The 19,036-nt window shown below is 43.5% G+C and overlaps 1 protein-coding gene across 1 annotated transcript in view; it reads left to right on the forward strand.

Annotated features, from left to right (window-relative positions):
• Positions 1 to 19,036, forward strand: part of SIPA1L2 (signal induced proliferation associated 1 like 2) — a 223,697-nt gene that overhangs the window by 145,443 nt on the left and 59,218 nt on the right. The window contains exons 6-8 of the mRNA XM_082638723.1: positions 2,219 to 2,322; positions 11,039 to 11,196; positions 17,509 to 18,085. Of these exons, the coding sequence (XP_082494849.1) occupies positions 2,219 to 2,322; positions 11,039 to 11,196; positions 17,509 to 18,085 (839 nt within the window). The remainder of the gene's footprint in view (positions 1 to 2,218; positions 2,323 to 11,038; positions 11,197 to 17,508; positions 18,086 to 19,036) is intronic.

Genomic DNA, 19,036 nt, shown 5'->3' on the forward strand with positions numbered 1-19,036 from the left:
CGGGCTTTCTCTGGTTGCAGCGAGCAGGGGCTACTCTTGGTTGCGGTGTGCGGGCTTCTCATTGTGGTGGCTTCTCTTCTTGCAGAGCACGGGCTCTAGGCGCGTGAGCTTCAGTAGTTGTGGCACGTGGGCTCAGTAGTGGCGGCTCATGGGCTCTAGAGCGCAGGCTCAGTAGTTGGGGCGCACAGGCTTAGTTGCTCTGTGGCATGTGGGATCTTCCCGGACCAGGGCTCAAACCCATGTCCCCTGCATTGGCAGGCGGATTCTTAACCACTGCGCCACCAGGAAAGCCCCCCTGTTTCTCCTTTTGAACAGAAATATTTGCGGCAAACCCTTGAACAAGCTTGAGTTGACCGTTTGCATTACCCTTCTGATGTTTAAAATAAAACCTTTGAAAATATTGAATACTTAATTTTAGAAATTCGTCCTTTAGTACTACTTGGGATAGACAAATTATGACCACATTTTGAGAGTGTTTCTCCCCCTTCCCCCTAAAAGTGATTTTTCTTTTTTCATTATGATTTCCTGAATCTGAAGCCCATTGACGAGACTGTGAAATATCTGTCAACATTTCTCTTACTGAATTTTAAGCATCGTAGTAACAGTGTTGTGAGGGAGTCATTGAACCTGCAGGGTTAGTTCATCCTCTGACCTTCAGTGTTACTTCTTCGTGGGAGGAACAGTCGTCATTCCCTCACGACGGCCTGCTCACTTCCAAAGCCACGTTTCACCCTTAAGGTCCTGAGACAAGACAGTTGAAATGGAAGATTACTCTCCAAGAAGTCCTAAGAAAAGTAACAAATATGCATTGAATGAATAGCTAAAAGAGAAAATGGGGGCTGGATAATATAGAGCTTATTAGATGAATATCCTCTCTGACCATCTGCAAGTTAATTTATCAGTATCCATAGATAAACATTCTACATACTCCCCTTATGCATGAAATTTCCTTCTATGAGTACCTCTCAGCACAAAACTGTATGCAATACTTTTTTCTAGAGGATTTTCAGGACTATTTCTGAGTTGGATATAAATGTTGGAAATAAGAATATGTTGCACGATTTAGAAAGAAAATAATAAATGCCCGTGAAGGGTAAGTGTTTTAATGTTCTTAAAGTAAAAATTTTAATTTTCAGATTAAAAAAAGGTTAGCCCAAGACCACTACTTAGAGTTCCCCCAACAAACACAATGGAATAAACTTTGTTTTCAGTAATATCGAACAGTATTGTTTATTGTTGTTTAAAAGGTAGACGATAAACCTGTATATAGATCAAGGATTCAGAAGGGCAGTCTTGAGTTCTGTTTACATCTTAATTTCTATTTATCTTTTTGTCTTTATCCATATGCAACCTCCGTCCTAAAATTATTACTTAAACATTTTATAGTCACTGTTGGTTTGGGTGTCGGAAACTCTCAGTGAGGTTATCTGTTGATAATACAGATGGGTTTCGAATTTGCACAGAATCATTCTGCTTTTCAAAAGATGAATAGCTGTATGATTAACAAGGATTCAGATGTCATAGTTTTTTAACATGTATCAGTGCATCATATGCAGTAAGAGATCACATGCATCCTCCCTGGTCTTAATCATATGACTGCATCATCGCATTGCCTGTCAGAAGGAGAAGAAAATTACTTCCATCACTCAGGGAAGAAATCCTTAACATCTTTCGTTCCCATTTCCACATGAAGTCAATCCTGTGTCATTTTTCTGGGTTCTGGAGGGTCAAGTGCCCAAGAATAACTGATAAGTAACTGTAAACACACGCACACGCACGCGCACTCACACACGGTGGGGCAAGGATAACTTCTGGTTAGCTCAGCCCCATCTAATAATTGCACCCAGACCGGCGCCAGGCCACACCTCCTCCCGTGCTCACCTGTACTTCTTGTGGCAACAGCATCTCGCCCATGTGGGTCATCTAAGTTAGCACTGCGAAGGCAAGAGTGTAGACGAAAAGAGAGGGGAAACCACACGTTCAGTAGAAAGCGCCTGGGTGAGAGCAGATGACAAAACTCAGGCCACGGGCGTGGGCTGGAAAGTGGGAGAAACAGGGCCCAGTGAGAGAGCGGGGCCACCCCCGAGACACTGGTCCTTTATCGTTGGGAGGTCTGTTCTTTTTGGTTGAATTGCCCTTTGTAATAATGACCTTCTAAGTGTTGAACTGCTAATCTGCAGTGGCCTAACTTGTTCTTGCAATTAATCTTTGTTTTCAGCTGATTCTACAGGAACGCATTCCCTGTACACGACGTACAAAGACTACGAGCTCATGTTCCACGTGTGCACCATGCTCCCACACACGCCCAACAACAGGCAGCAGGTACGGCCTCCTCCCACCCCCCTCACAACAGATGCCATCTCCGAGGGCAGCCCTTCCACGGTATCAGTGTATTTCGAATTTGCAAAGAATCAGTAGGTTTTTTTCTTTGAACGGCATTCATAGTCTTTGACTCTTTTTATCATCTGGAAGTATTTGGGCTTTAAAGGGATCATTATGGCACAAGTTTTATTGCACTCTTTTCTTACAGAACTTAGAAACTCTTCCACACTCACCTGGATTGCTTGCCAGGCAAAATCTTAATGGGAAGCAGTGTCAACTGTATTAATTACAGAAGAAGTCAACTAATGTAACCTGAGCTTCGGTTTCTGCATGTGGGTAGATAACTTCTAGAAAATATTGTAAGAAAGAATCTTGTAACTCACTCATGGCGTTCTTTAATTTTAGGGGTTTGACTACATTTGGGGTGAGTCCAGAGTTAAAGCAAGGTTTGTTTCCACGCTTAGAAAACTTAATTTTGCTGATGTCACGTAACTGCACTCCTTTGCTCTAAATTAAAGCACCAGGGACTACATAGTAGTTGTTCGATAAGCATTTGTCATGTGAATGAAACTTAATTGTTGCAGAGAATTTTGTCTTTCTTTTTTACTTTTTTTCTGAATGCTCATGAAATTCAATGAAGGTAGTCAAGGGGTGCATTTTTCCAGCGAGGCCACTTGCCCTGTTCCCAGGTGGGAAGAGCCACCTTAGATCCCACAGCCAAGAGGAAGAAGAGGCCCCTGACCCCCAGCCCAGCTTGTCACATTTGGGGCTGTAGCTCCTCTGTTTATTCCTCTTCTCGTGGTAATTGCTAGATGGGTTTTTTTTCTACCTAATACTCAACCTCAATCCCTTGTCCTTCCTGTATTTTCTACAGGATTTTCTAGTAATCAGAGTTCTGCCCATTACCTTCAGAGGATCTGTCTTTTGATCACATGTCTGTATGTTTTTTATAACATGGAGTTACAATCCCTAGATCACACATATGATTTTTTTTTTTTTTTTTTTGGCGGTAAGCGGGCCTCTCACTGTTGTGGCCTCTCCCGTTGCGGAGCACAGGCTCCGGACGCGCAGGCTCAGCGGCCATGGCTCATGGGCCCAGCCACTCCGTGGCATGTGGAATCCTCCCGGACCGGGGCACAAACCCATATCCCCTGCATCGGCAGGCAGACTCTCAACCACTGCGCCACCAGGGAAGCCCCACACGTATGAATTTTACACATGTTTTAAACTAGAGGATTTCTAGCTCTTCAAACGTTTATTTGGAATAATGCCATATAGACTCACTCAATATTAAGATGCTTAATTTTAGACCATGCAGTTGTCCTGCAGATACTTTTGCAATCATCCAGTAATTAAACTCTGGGTGAGTTGTTGCTGAGAAACCTGATAGGGCTGACTCAGGCCCAGAGACTCTGTCAGTACGTTAGTGGAAATAGAACCAGTGCCTTTGGACCCCACTCATGGAGCATTCAAACCACAAGGCCCTGCCAACTCCCCAATTACCTGAGTACTGGACTCCAAACCGAATCCACTGCATTGTTTCTCAGAGGGCAGCCTCTGGAATTTCGAAGTCCCTTGACTTTGCTGTTACCAGAACTCAAAAATGGCTTCCCCCGTCCCCTTTTTATTGAACAGTAATTAAAAGTGTGGTTTTATGGGTTCTTTGTACCAGAGTTTCTTTCATGGAAACTCTCCCCGAAAAGTCCTACACACAAAAACGTGGATGGAAGGATGGGGGTGGGGAGTGAGGTACGTGGGTGTTTTCAACTTCCCAAACGGGAGATTAAAAAAACAAAAATCCCTGTACATTGAGATTGTATATTACAAACTCCATAGCCTAAAGACTTGTTGGTTCCATTTTTGTTTTTCTTTTTTATCTTGAGTGAGAATCCATGGCATTGAATATTATGCCAGTGCATTAGAGGTAGAAAACTGCTTGTTTTGCTTTTTTAATTGCTCTTGCTATATGTAGAATATATATGATCTTATATGTGTTTCATTGGGAAATCTACATACTCAACTTAGGATGTAGGCGAGTAATCACAATATAAAAGGGATGAGTGTAGGATGGGGGCTAAGAGTCATTGGACTTGTATTCTGAACTTATTGTAGTCAGTCATTTGCCTTGTGGCCTTGGAAAAGATTCTTAGTCTCTCAAGAAATTTGATAATTATATAATGAGGATGTGGTCTAGGTGGCCAACAGTGGGTGCTTGGAGCTGCCCTGTACTGAGAAGGAAGAATTCTACACCGAGGCTCAGGCGGGAAGAATGCTGTATTTTTGCGATACCTTCCGAGGGTTTGGAAGTGGGGAGGAGTGGCACACCTGAGCGTATTTGGACAAGATGAGGCATAACATCTCCCTCTTAGTGTTAGAATTCTGTGATTCTAGGGCCTTCTTTGAGGCTTCCTCCTTCTAGGTTGGAAAAAAGCTTCAGCAGAAAAATGTAGTTCTTAAGAGCAAGAATTCTAGAACCACACTTCCTGGATATGAATCCCAGCTACTTAGCTTTGTGACCTTGGGCACAGTGGTCTGTGCTTTATTTTCCTTTATCACTGAAGGTAGAGACTTTTACCTCTTTCTTCACTGAGTGTTGTATGCACACAGAACCACTGCCCAGAACGTGGAGAGCAGTCAGTTAACATTTGTTGAATGAATGAATGAATGAATGACCTTTCTTAGACGGTAGTTAGAATTAGGTGAGTTAATATGTATAAAGCACTCAAAATAGTGCCTGGCAGAGAGTGTGCTCAATAAGTTTTAGGTGTTATTATAATTTATAACTTATGAGATATAGAAGACAAGTATTTTAGATGACTTAATTTTCATTTTATCTTCCTGATCCCAGTCCTAAAGACCTATCATGAAAAGCTAAGGCCTGAATAGTTAAGAAAGGAAGGGATTAATTTATCAATAATTTCAGAAAATCATTTTTACTTTGACATTTAATACTTTGCTAATCATGATCAGAATATTCTGGTCATAGATCAGTGATGGCACTGTGTCTTGGAACACGGACTTTCCATATTTGTTGCGGGTTGTGCTACTTTGCCGTCTCTCTCACCCACCCCACCCATGCCCACAGATTATGGTAATACCAAGGGCATAAGTGTCTGAAGTGACCATCCAGGTTCATGACTGCAGTTTGAGGCCACACAACTTAGCAAAGTTAACTGGTCTGTACGTGAATTGCGCCTCTGACTTTGGCCTCATTAGCCCTGTGGTATTTGTGACTATTTCACTGTTCTAGATGCATCCACATCAGATACAGTTTCTTGTGTTTGTTCTTATAATAAATCAAGCTGAAAGCTGATTCCAAGATGTATTAAAAGTCTTTAGAGAGTCCATGACAGTTGCAAGAGAGTTCAATCTTTGGAATGTCTGGACTCTTACAAAGAAAACCTAGCCAGATAAGGAAGCCCGTTCTTGGAGTGTTTTCCCTCTTTAGTCAAATCCCCCAGGTCTCTCTCTGGGTCTGCTTGGCAGTCAGTCCACTTTTCCCAGGGCTGTCTCCCCTGGCTGCTTCCCTCCTGCTTGTCCTATAGACAGATTGTAGTTAAGCCATCATGGGATGTTATCAGTGGAAAGAACCCCACAAATTACCTTCAGACTTCACTTTGGCAGAGACAAACTAAGTATATATAAACAGATAAAGGTAGCATGGTTCCTGGCACACAGTAAACTTTGTGTGTGTGTGTGAATGCATGTGTAATGTTAGAACTGCCCTGCTTGGAAGGGGTTTCTGAGCTCCATGGAGGTCCCTAAGGAAAAAGACAAAACCCCTGGGTTTCTGAGATTCCATCTGAAGAATCCTGGTCTTAGCCTAGGGATGGGCTTGATATCTACAGAGGAAATAGGGACAGAGCTTGTTAGGCTAGGCTGGAACCCCTTCTCCATATAATTTAGACAGATGGTCAGCCCCTGCCTTAAAAGGTTTGTGTACATACTTCTGTAAGTCCCTAATTGGTACAGCTGAGGAAACCATTTAAATATTGGAGGAATCTACCTCAGTAAGTGCTCTACGGCCGGGTCCTGACTGCTCTTGGGTTCACCTATAAATAGTAATCTGGAATATTTTGGAAGCATAAAAGGCGTATTCAGCTTTTCATGATTAGCTTTATTCCCAGGCCAGAAAGAAGAATGTATACTTATACCAGATAATAAGAATTACTGCTTTGAAAAAGGGCTGGTATCGCCCAGTTTCAGAAGAGAAATATTTGTATCGTCATGATCTTTTCTTATCTTCACTTTGTTATTAAAACATTAAAAATCCGCATTCTTGGTTTATTTCTGTTTCTCTATTTCCAAAATATTCAGTCTTGCTTCGCTGGTTTGTGCATTTACTCTTGCCATTGGTAAAATATTTTATATAATATTTTTATATTGGTTATATAGAATGGTAAATCAGCACTGCATCCTTGAAACAGTGATTAAATTTGACCTCTTCTTGCTGATCTGAGATCAGAGTGGTTAATTAGCGGTCACTTTTTGTGGTAGCAAAGGAGGCAAGATATTTTGTATTTATGTGGTAATGTGTGTAGGTTTTCCCCCTCTTTCTTGCTGGTCAGACTACTATTCTATGTTCACTCTTTCTGTGTCTTTATACAGGAAACTTTATAGATGTCTCTTAAAAATGAGAGCAAAATTCTGACCACTGGTACATGCTCTTTTGAGTACAGAGAATATGAGGGGGCTGTGTTGTGTGCATGCATGTGTGTTTGTGTATGTTCTGTGTGCAAGCGTGCAAAGTTAGGACGGTCCCTGAAGGAGGAGAAGCTAGCGCTCCGTGTAAAGGGGAGACACTTTCTAAGCAAGGGTTGGCAAACGCAAGGTGCCTGCTGCAGAGACAGGTGGGCATGTTGCAGGGATAGGGTGGCTGTCCAGAAGGGGAGGGGGGTGACAGGGTCAGACTCCAGGAAGGATCGGGACAGACCAGTCTTTGTCAGCCCTGCTCCTACTGCTGGGGCTTTCCGACGATACCCCAAGGACTGAGATCCAGAATTTATGATTGTTTTTTCAAAACGGGATACATTTAATTTTTTTCCTCACTTCTGAACTCATCTCTTTGAATTTCAGAACTTGTAATCATGAAACGATGCAGTTTTCTCTTTGAAATCATGCTCATTTTCACATCTTTGCTTCTTAAGACAAGAAACTGTCTCTGGAGATCCGCCTTCTCCAGTTTCAAATTAAGCTTTCTCATCGCTGACCCTGAGAGACTTCTTCTGAACGACATCCCAGCCACGTCACATCTTCTTATGGTGCAGCCTCTTTCCCCCTCTCCTCCAGAATTAGGTGCAACTTGCTTCTTTTTTTTTTTTTTTTTTAACCTTCCCAGGTTTTTTTAAAAAAGAATTTAACAAATGAACCTATTTGCATAGAGGCTGGTAGATCTAACCAAGTTCAACTTTATGCCATTTTTGATGCATATGCAGCTGCCTGGAGGTTGGTTGTTTTCACTTGCTTTTGGTTCTTGCACGAAGTTAAAACTGGACCTGTGAAACCCTGAAGTGTGTTTAAGGAACTGAAGATAAACCCACAGGTTGCTATTTCTGTAGCATCTGTATGTTTTTTGTCAGGGAATTGGGTGAAGAATCACATTTTCACTTTCCTTGTCATACCAAGAGCTTATTCCTGGCTCACAGCTTGAATCAAGTGTTGGCAAGTTAGCAGAATTGACTCTGTAAATCTAATACAATATTTATTAACTCACTCTCGTGGTTGAAGACTCTTGAGTTGGCCCTCTTGGCACTGAAGAAGAGTTAGGAGCTTCTCATGTCTAGAAAGGCCTAGAAGACATCGTTCCTTAATCGCCGAAATAGCACCGGTGGCGTCTTGGTGACCAGGAACTTGCCTTGCTGTCTTGCTGGGCCGCCCTGGTCTATGGGCTGCCATGCCCTTTCCCCTTCCATTTCTGGAGTCGACTTCTACAGAATTTCATTGACGAGTTAGAACAAGACATAACTAATGGCTGAAGAGAACCCTAACCTTTATATAAGAAGCCCAAGAATTACTTAGGTTATTTAATGTCTGACAATGAATAATGTTTCCGTGAACCTGCCAGATGCTGTATTTCTTTAGTCTCTAAAAAGATTCAGATATCCTATTGATGGGCCAGGTGTTCATTTTTCTTTGTTTATTCTCTACAGAGAGCTTGAGATTTTATTTTCCTCTTCTTAACGAATCTCCTTGTTCCCCGCCCTCCCCCGCACTTTTTCTACAAAGTGCATTTTGTGACCATAGTTAAATTAACTAGAATTTTAAAACTATTTCTAGCCCATTTTACAAAGCAAAAGAATATGCTTAGAAAGGGGCAAAGGCGGGTTGGCACGTCGTCAATCAAGGTAACTAGCCTTAAAGTTTCCTTTCACTTGCGCTTTGAATATTCCCGTGGTGAAGTGTAGAACTGGACCCATGGTCTTCCTTCAGGAGCAAGAGAAATGGGTAGGAATAGCTGTCCACGTTTCACTGACTAATGAGGCTGGGCTGCCCTCTGAGGTTAACCCAGGAGGGTGGCCAGCGGATGCCCTAGTCACTGGGGAAGGAGGGGCCCAGAATTCCATACGTGGCCTTGGCCCCTGCAAGCTCCACCTTCTCATCAGTCTGAGAATTCCCGTCGTTCAAGGAGATAGAGAATTCCTGCGTTTCAAGGATATAGCGGAAAGTACAGTGTAAGCCATTGTGTTCGTGCTCAGCAAATACACTGAACACACTGTTAGGTATTTCAGTTTTTCTTTTAATTTTTCATTTGTTTCTGAATTTTGTTGTCCTGTTACAGTACATGTGACTCATGTATTTCAGTTACTGCAGAAACGAGGGAAGAATATATCTTAGCCTCGTACAGTTTTCAGCTTGTCATGATGCTTGTTTTATTTTTTTATTTATGTTTTTGGCCGCGCTGTGCAGCTTGCCGGATCTTAGTTCCCCTACCAGGGATCAAACCCCCACCCCCTGCAGTGGAAGCGCCGAGTCGTAACCACGGGACCACCGGGGAAGTCCCATGATGCTTGTTTTAGATACGTGTCCTTGCCTTGTTTTCTTTTCTTTTCATGAAATGTTTACTGTGGTTAACATGTGTCCACTCTAGGATGGGTAAATAGTAACACAGTGAATATATGACGAGTTTGCTACTGATTTTTTTACGTGCATCTTAAAATGTCACCTTTTACTTAAATATCTAGCGAACATTTTTAAAACGACAGCTGGCTCGTTAATGGATATTAATATAGCTCTCAAAACTTCACTCAGGCAGTAAAACGATTTTTGTGTGTTTATACCTTTAACCATTTGGATTTAAATAGCAGTTTTCCAGCATATGAATCAGTGATTTAACTGGCCCATAGTAGGGAACTCTGGGAGAAAGGACATTACGTTCCCACTTTTCCAGGCCTTTGATCATGCTAAATCACAAGTCAGGGGCCTGACAATGAAATCCTTTTTGTATCTGGGTTTAAAAGGTTTTAAAAGTTGAAATTAATGCTCTTTACAGTGAAGTATGTTCTCTAAGTGCCAAATAAATTTAAGCGCGAGCTTGTTGCCTCTGTTATTGCTCGTAAAGAGAGATTTACTACCTGAGATTACCCCGTTCCTGCAGTGACATCACCAGCTTATGTAAGGATTACTGTCTCTATGCAAACGGAAGATCACAGACTCTGGGAGCACAGACCCTAATGGCTTTAGGTGCATAAGCTTACGGAGTGTATGGATTTGTTGGTGTATATTTAGAGTTGGTCACAATTTTATTGCGCAGTGTTATGTGGCTGTGATTGTGTATTTGTAACGTTTGTTTATTCACTTAGCCAGTGTGTGTGTGGGTGTCTGCTGTGTCCTGGGCAAGGCCATTAGAAAGTGGGAAACCAAGAGTCAACGAGATACATCTCCTGCCCTCCTGATGATTATGAACTGATGCAGGAGAAGTAAACCAAGACTTAGAACAGGACACGACAACTAATGTGGTCTCCGTGGGCCTGGGGTATGGGTGCAGGGCCTGTGCCGTCCCTCCAGGGACATTCTTTCCAGTGTGTTGGTAGCTCAGCAGAGACCTGAGTGGTCTAGGAGAGACTTGGGGTGAAGGGGGCATTCTTGGCAGAAGGAACATCGCAAGTAGAGGGGTTCAGGTGTCACTGCCCTGGGGTTCCTTCTCTCCTGATGCATTTGTAATTTATTGGGTTTTCCAGCTGTTAATCTGGTGGAATTCTCTGTTCCCAAAATACATTGAAAAGGCTAGATTTCAGTTAATTAGCTTGAATATATCAGCTGCCAAAATAACAGTCTTCTGTATTTTTGTTGCAGAAATGCATGTGTCATTTAAGCCCCTGACACCCTCTTGCAGGACTTTCAGCCACTGTACCTTCCCTTGGTCGCTCTGCCGTCTCCTCCTGTTAAGTCGAAGAGCTTAATCTACAAGATTCCTTAAAGCGATTTTAGCTCTAATGTGCTATTATTTCAGGGCAAAAAATGATAAAGATGAAAAGCAGAGAGAACACCAGTTGCCTTTCAAAGCAAAAGATGAACTTAAATATTGAGGCTTTTCTTTCCATAGGTCTTTGGACACAGCCATGTCAAGGAGCCCTAGCTTCCCAAGGATGACTCTGCTTTTCTAAAAAACTCCTTGAAATTGAATGCTGAGTGAATTGTGTATATTTACGTATCTTGTTTTTACAGAAAACCGTGTCTGTAACTCTGTGTGTGTGTGTGTTCATTTTCCTGACTGCAGCTCCTGAGGAAAAGGCATATAGGAAATGACATCGTGACCATTGTCTTCCAAGAGCCTGGAGCACTTCCTTTTACTCCAAAAAGCATCCGGTCCCACTTTCAACATGTCTTCGTCATAGTCAAAGTGCATAATCCATGCACTGAAAATGTGTGTTACAGGTGAGTCCCTGGTATTTCATGCTCCCAGGGTTGTTCCAACAGGACCTCATTCCCCAAAATGTCTTCCAATTAGTTTTCCATTATTTCTATGCCCGTAATTATCCTTCTTTTTTTTTTCTAATTATATTTCCCACTGTCTTCACTCAGGCACTTTCTTTCTTTCTTTCTTTTCTTCTCTTTTCTTTCTTTTCTTTCATTTTATTTTTGGCTGTGTTGGGTCTTGGTTGCTGCACGCAGGCTTTCTCTAGTTGCAGTGAGAGGGGGCTACTCTTCGTTGCGGTGTGCGGGCTTCTCATTGCAGTGGCTTCTCTTGTTGTGGAGCACAGGCTCTAGGCACGCGGGCTTCAGTAGTTGTGGCACGCGGGCTCAGTAGTTGTGGCTTGCGGGCTCAAGAGCTCAGGCTCAGTAGTTGTGGCGCACAGGCTTAGTTGTTCCACGGCATGTGGGATCTTCCCGGACCAGGGATCGAACCCGTGTCCCCAGCAATGGCAGGCTGATTCTTAACCACTGCGCCACCAGAGAAGTCTTACACTCAGGTACTTTCTGTAAGAAATAATTGCCTTCTTCTCATTTCGAAACAGTGAAATTCCTAGCAGTTCACAGTTCTAGGTTTCACCTTTCCTCAATGTTAAAGACTTCCTACAGTCCTTGCCAGACCATCGCTTGACTGATAGCAGCCTCAGAAGTGGAGGATCTGGCCATTTCAGTGCTCCCCTGAAAAAAACGCATTCTGGTGGTAAAATGTTTCTTCCCGTCCAAGAGCTTGGAAACACGCACACGGTAGTGTGGTGGTGTGTCGAGATAGGGGTTTGACACTTGCTTTGGTGATTTCAAAAGGCCATCCAGGTGCCTCGGAATCCCGAGACTGACGAGGCCTGCCCTTCCTCTACCCATGCTCTTCCTTAGGAAACAGCTGTCACCAAAGGCTCCTGCCTTGTGGGGTGTCAGTAAAAGAGCCGGTCTCTGACCTGAGTGAGAATCCAGCTCTCCTGCCCCCTCATGGCACTTTGTAACGATTTAGCTTATTTTTTGGAGCCTTCATTTCCTTTTCTGAAAACTGGGGATAATAGTACCAACTTCAATATGTAGTTATGAGGAATGAATAGCAGTAATTATGCAAAAACACCTGTTAGAGTTCCTGGCGCTCATCTTAAAGCAGTGGTTACCGGTTGAGCAGCCTCCCAGGCCTGGATGGGGCAGAGGGGCCTGTGAAGGGCAGCCGTGCCCTCCTAGGGGCAAGGAGACTGGCCTGTGTGCTTGGTGTCGCCAGCTTGCATCCCCACCCCATGTTCTCCCCATCTGCATGGTTTCCCCCTGTGGTGATCCTTGTATGCACCTCAGTTCAAGACCCCTGGCCTGAATGCTCAGAACGACTTTTTATTAAAAAAAAAAAAAAGTGATACTTGAAAAAAAGGACATCTAGTCTGTATAAACGATACGCTTAAAACCGTTAACGTTGGTGCAAACATGCTCAGTCGGCTTATTCTTCTGGGATCTCCGCTGATGAATGGTAATTATGAAGAGTAATCTTAAATGAGCCTTCCTAATGGATTGGAAACAAGCCTAGGGCTTTATTGTATTTGGTGTTATTTTATAGGCTGCTATTCTTAGGTCAAATCAAGTATTTTTAATTACTTTCTATCTTTAGTTTATCCTTCTGTCATGAGGTGGTTGATTAGCACAAAAAATCTTAAGGATAAGTAATACCTCTTTATTTTTATTTCTTTTAGGTTTTCTGTGTTTAATTAAATTACCGGGGAGGGATGCTTTTCATATAGATCTTACCTATCAACAAAGTGGCTTGCATTATGTTTTCTGTGGTAAAAACCAGCTTGTACAAATGGTTCAAAGGTGGGGTCATTGCCTTTTAAGATACCACGTTGCTATCACTAAATTATCATTTACTAATGAGATTCAAATGTAAAGCAGTGGAGTGCCTCTAGGTTTTGGAAGTGCCTCATAAACATTCATAATGATCGCACTTACCACCTCATGAGTGTCCTTCAAAGAATCAATCGTAATCTTCTGGAAAACTAGTCAAATCAATTCCATGACTTTTTTTTTTTGCCGTACGCGGGCCTCTCACTGCTGTGGCCTCTCCCGTTGCAGAGCACAGGCTCCGGACGCGCGGGCTCAACAGCCATGGCTCACGGGCCCAGCCGCTCCGTGGCATGTGGGATTCCCCCGGACCGGGGCACGAACCCATGTCCCCTGCATCGGCAGGCGGACTCCCAACCACTGCGCCACCAGGGAAGCCCGATTCCATGACATTTTTATGAAGATGTGTTTACTCTGTCACAGGGAATAAGGTTACAGTGCCCAGGTTTTCCAGAAACACCTCACATAAGTCTGTTTCCTATGATTTCCTCAAAACATACCAGTCACAAAGTAAATTCATTAAAATAATTTCCAAGGAAATGATAAAATATAGTCCAGGTCTGCTGTTTTCTAGGTTGCTCCGTCTTAATCACGGGTGCGTTTTATAGAAGCCTGGGTGGGTCGCACATGCCCCTGTGACCCCTGTGCATCGTTCATCCCATGAGCTTTGCACAGGTGCTGAGTGGCAGTGAGTTCTGGCAGATCGTGACCTGCAGTACCACGTAGCTCAGAGGCGTGGTCCAGACAGACTGCTGGGGCGAGATGCCGTCCTCTGATAAAAGCGTGCTGCTAACTAGGGCACGCGTCCAGAGTGTGAAAGAGCAGGCTCCCATCTTCCAGAGAAGTCTGAGCTGTGCCCCCTGGATACAGCAGGGCTCTCTCTCGGTGATGCTGGGGCCACTTGAACCTAGAAAGAAATAATGGGGCAACATCCACAAAGCTCCACGTTATGTAATTTTAGTCTAAAATTATTAAAAAGCAAACTTAACAGATTGCCTGTTTCTTTATATGAGATTCTTTCATTTCAATGGTTGTAGCCATTGTAGAGCTAACTCTGAGGGATTTATATGTTTGTGTGCTTTCCAAGATAAACTCTTTGCAAAATGCATCCTTTTTTTTTTTTTTTGTGGTACGTGGGCCTCTCACTGTTGCGGCCTCTCCCGTTGCGGAGCACAGGCTCCGGACGTGCAGGCTCAGCGGCCATGGCTCACGGGCCCAGCCGCTCCGTGGCATGTGGGATCTTCCCGGACTGGGGCACGAACCCGTGTCCCCTGCGTTGGCAGACGGACTCTCAACCACTGTGCCACCAGGGAAGCCGAAAATGCATCCTTTAATAACTGAATGAGTAAACTTCTTGTGCTCTGTAGGCTTGGTAGCTAACTGTCAATTAAAAGGGCAGTATTATCTATATAAAACGATGACTTCCATTTTAGAAAACTTACTATGTAGCCCCTTCTTACAAAACTTAGATGATAATTTTAAATCAATGGTGAAAACGATAATTATTTGTGGCAATAGTAGTGATGGTAACAATTGGGTTACTAATAGCTTAGCGTGCATTATTTTGTTGAATCCTCATAGTGTGCTTTTGAGGATGGTACTGTTTTAACCCCCAGTTTACAGACGAGGCCCTGAGGGATGCAGTAACTCAGAGTCCCTCAGAAAGTGGTGGAGCTGGACTCCTACGAAGAGCACAGGACCCTGGAATCTGCTGTACCCCACGTTGCTTTCCTAAAACCCTTTAACTGGCACATGAAGGAAGGCTCATCTTTGTACTGTTGCCCTCAGTGGAGGGGTCTTATGTCTAAATCATCAGTAAATGCTATCAAGTTATTTGGGTAAAATAAGAAATTCTAATACATACTCTCGTTTCCACCCACTAGGAATTATCCCAGTCTGGCAAAAGAATATTCCATCTTAACTCTGCTTGAAAGCATTACGGATTATATAAGCTTTTGTAACCAGGGGTTTCTAATTGATCCCCATCCTCAGACCATCATGGTGATCATGGACTAATAATAGTAGTCATAGTAACAGCTGTGCCTGAATTCTGCTCCTTTTTTGGTACAACTTTGATCCGAGATGCATAGGATGGTGGTTTATCGAGCCGCACTGTACCATACACTGTAGTGGAGGTGTCCAGTTAGACATTTGGTTTAATAATTTGGGACAAGAAGAATCGCCCTGCTAACAGATGTCTCTCTCTGCCCACTCTGGAGCTCCACAGTGAGAGCCGTCTGGGAACACATTTAGATATAAAAAGTTCGCCCTGATGCTTTGCCTTAAGTGCATCCAAGCTGTAGTCAGAGAGTAGCTTGAGATCCACAGAGCTAAGTGCAAAAAGTAATCCTGTAAGGTGTTAAATGGGATTTGACCTCCTCAGCGTTCCATGGGTAAAATACTTCCAGGAATCTGTGCTCATTGCTGGAAGACAAAACCACGTTTAGGAGAGGTGATCACATGAGTTGATTATGGCCAGTGTCGGGAGGGCAGAGTCCAGTGCACTGAGAGGCCACTTGAGCCGGTTGATCGTTCTGGTGGGGAAGCAACAGGTGTGGCTACACTACCCACAGTCCAGACATGTAGCTTTGGGACAGCTCTCTATGGAATAACACCTGAGGACAAGTTAATTCCTACTCAGTCTAGAAAGTTCTTCCTAAGGATGGTAATGAGGGGAAGACGGGTCATATATGGTGGCAGCCCCTCAGCCATTTGAAACCTCCACGATGTTTCTAAGACCTTCCTTGAGGACGTGAGTCAAGTCCCCCCACCTCCCTCTCTGGTTCAGCGCCTTTGCTACCATGCATGTGAGTGAGTTTGGTCTTCTGTCCCAAAGGGAAGCAGTCCTTCCCTCCCCTTTCACTCCAGCTAAGGCCCCACCCAGACCCTCTTGCATCTTATAGCTCTTTCCCTGGAAATGATGAACGTTGCTGAAGGGTGTGCAGGTTACAGCAAAGGGGAGAGATCCCTGGCGACTGTGATCTATTTGGAGTCTAACCAGCCACATTCCAGAAAAAGAATTCACACCTAATGTGTTCATACCTTAATCACCTCTTTCAGGGCCTCCCTGGTGGCGCAGTGGTTGAGAGTCCGCCTGCCGATGCAGGGGATACGGGTTCGTGCCCCGGTCTGGGAGGATCCCATATGCCGCGGAGCGGCTGGGCCCGTGAGCCATGGCCGCTGGGCCTGCGCATCCGGAGCCTGTGCTCCGCAACGGGGGAGGCCACAACAGTGAGAGGCCCGCATACCGCAAAAAAAAAAAAAAAAAAAAAAAAAAAAAATCACCTCTTTCAGGATTTTCTACCATGAAGAAGATGAAACATAGGTTGCTTCCTTTTTTTATCCCAACACAGAAAATACCAGCCTGGGCAGATGTGGGGTTGGTTCCCATTCTTGGTCTGCAGTAGCTGCTCAGTAACTGGGGAGTGCTGTGGGGTTCATTCATTCACTCACTCCAGTCCTTCATCTGCTCATTCATTAATTCACTCATATTTCAAAAAGGATTTGAGACAACGAAAGCTTCTGTCTGGTACAGGGGAGCATTATTGGTTTTGCCGTATTAAGATGGTTATTGCCATCACTATACATTTGATCTTTTCAGTCCCTGGAATCTCTTAAAACTTTGCTCCTATAAAATCTTCATTTAGATTTCCAAAATGTGATCAAGTGAGCATTTCCTTAAAAAAGGGGACATTCAAAACTTTGGGCCCTGTAAGCATGATCATCGTGTCCAATAGCAGTGAGATCGCAGATAGCCAGCTGGGCTAACCTCACTGCTGCCGAAAGTGTCGCTGTCTCTCAGTGGTGACCGGCCACAGAGTTACAGAGCACCAGCCTGGCTACTGATCCATCATCCCTGCCTTAGTCAGCTCGCACAGCCGTGACTAGGACCACAGACCTGGTAGTTTAAACAACAGACACTTATTTCTCACAGTTCCGGAGGCTGGAAGTCCAAGATCAAGGAGTTGGCAGGTTTGGTTTTTCCTGAGGCCTCTCTCCTTGGCCTACAGATTTCCTGCTGTGTCCTCACGTGGTCTCTCCCCTGTGGGTGTGCATCCCTGGTATCTTCTTGTGTGTCCACGTTTCCTTCTATAAGGACACCTGTTAGACTGGATTAAGGCCCACCCTAATGGCCTCATTTTGACTTAATCATCTCTTTAAAGACCCGATCTCCAAACACAGCCACATTCCCAGTTATTGGGGTTTTGGACTTCAGCATACAAATTTTGGAGGGACACTACTCAGCCCATAACACCCCCTCAACTACTAAGTTTGAAAAGTTTTGCTAAAAACAAAAACTTGATACCCAGAAATGAGCATAACAAGATGCTACAAAGTAGCTGGCTTCAGTCGAAAGTATGGGTGTATGTCACATTTCTGAAGCTGACTATTACGGCCTCACAATTCATCTTGTTTCTCCTTTTCCTCCCTCAGTGTTGGAGTTTCTAGATCAAAAGATGTGCCACCATTTGGTCCACCAATTCCCAAAGGCGTAACTTTCCCAAAGTCCGCAGTATTCCGGGACTTCCTTTTAGCGAAAGTAATCAATGCAGAAAATGCAGCCCACAAATCAGAGAAGTTTCGAGCGATGGCCACTCGGACGAGGCAGGAGTACTTGAAGGACCTGGCGGAGAACTTCGTCACGACCGCCACCGTGGATACCTCCGCGAAATTCAGCTTCATTACCCTGGGTGCCAAGAAGAAGGAGAAAGTAAAGCCCAGGAAGGATGCCCACCTCTTCAGCGTTGGAGCGATCATGTGGCACGTTGTGGCACGGGACTTTGGCCAGTCCTCGGACATTGAGTGTCTCCTTGGGATTTCCAACGAGTTCATAATGCTGATCGAGAAGGATTCCAAGAATGTGGTCTTTAACTGTTCCTGCAGGGATGTCATTGGGTGGACATCTGGGTTAATGAGTATCAAAGTGTTTTACGAACGAGGTGAATGCATCCTTCTGTCCTCAGTGGACAACTGTGCTGAAGACGTCAGGGAAATTGTCCAGCGACTGGGGGTAAGTACAGGTTTTTGTTTATCCACCATCCTTAGCTCTGCAATCCCAGATTCACAGTAGCTTCTGCTGTGGAACTTCTACCCCAATTACATCACCTAGGAAGTGAATTACTATTTCTTAGGGGTAGAGTTTGATTTAATTTTTTTTTAATTTTTAAATTTTTATTTTATATTGGAGTATAGTTGATTAACAATGTTGTGTTATAGAGTTTGATTTTAAATGCTGTGTCCTTTTGCGCTGTTGCTGAATCCATGAATGGAGGCGAAACACCCATTACAAATTGATTGGAAAGGAAAAGTGAAGCCAACTTTCCAAAGGGAACATCGGGATATATTTTCATAGTGTTTCAAGGAAGGACAAGAATTTACTAGATATTATGTCTGTTTGTAGAGACTGGCATGACAGTACCTTTCCAGGGGGAAATTAATAGGCACAGAATCACCGTTGACCATATTGATGGTCAGAGTAAGCCCTCTTTGCCGCTTCACCTCTGCATACTTATACAACAGGTATTTTTGTTTAGTCTGCCAGATTAAATATGTTACTAATCTTGCAGCCAGTTTCTTACAGAGGTTTTATAGAATTACCCATTAAGTTAGAAAGACTTTAAGAAAAAAGTCATAAAAAACATTGTTATTTTCAGTACAAAACCATGATGTCCGTGGTATTTAACAGTTGTATTTCTACTTCATATTTTAACAAAGGAAGGTACACATTTTAGTTTGAGTATATACAGTAGAATTTTAAGAATAAATGAAATATAAGAACAAAATGTGCTTTGACAAAAGAAATTTTCATGTGTAAATCTTCCCCCAAGGGGATATATATTTCATTCATTAGAGAAGATTTAGTCAGTTATGGATCATGAGAAAAAGAGAAATTATAACCATTTCCTGCCCCCTTTCCTCCCACCAAATATAAACCTTTTATTATTCCAGACCACATAGATGA

The sequence above is a fragment of the Mesoplodon mirus genome, assembly GCF_964341445.2.
Source record: "Mesoplodon mirus genome assembly, chromosome: 2".
NCBI classification, from domain to species: domain Eukaryota; kingdom Metazoa; phylum Chordata; class Mammalia; order Artiodactyla; family Ziphiidae; genus Mesoplodon; species Mesoplodon mirus.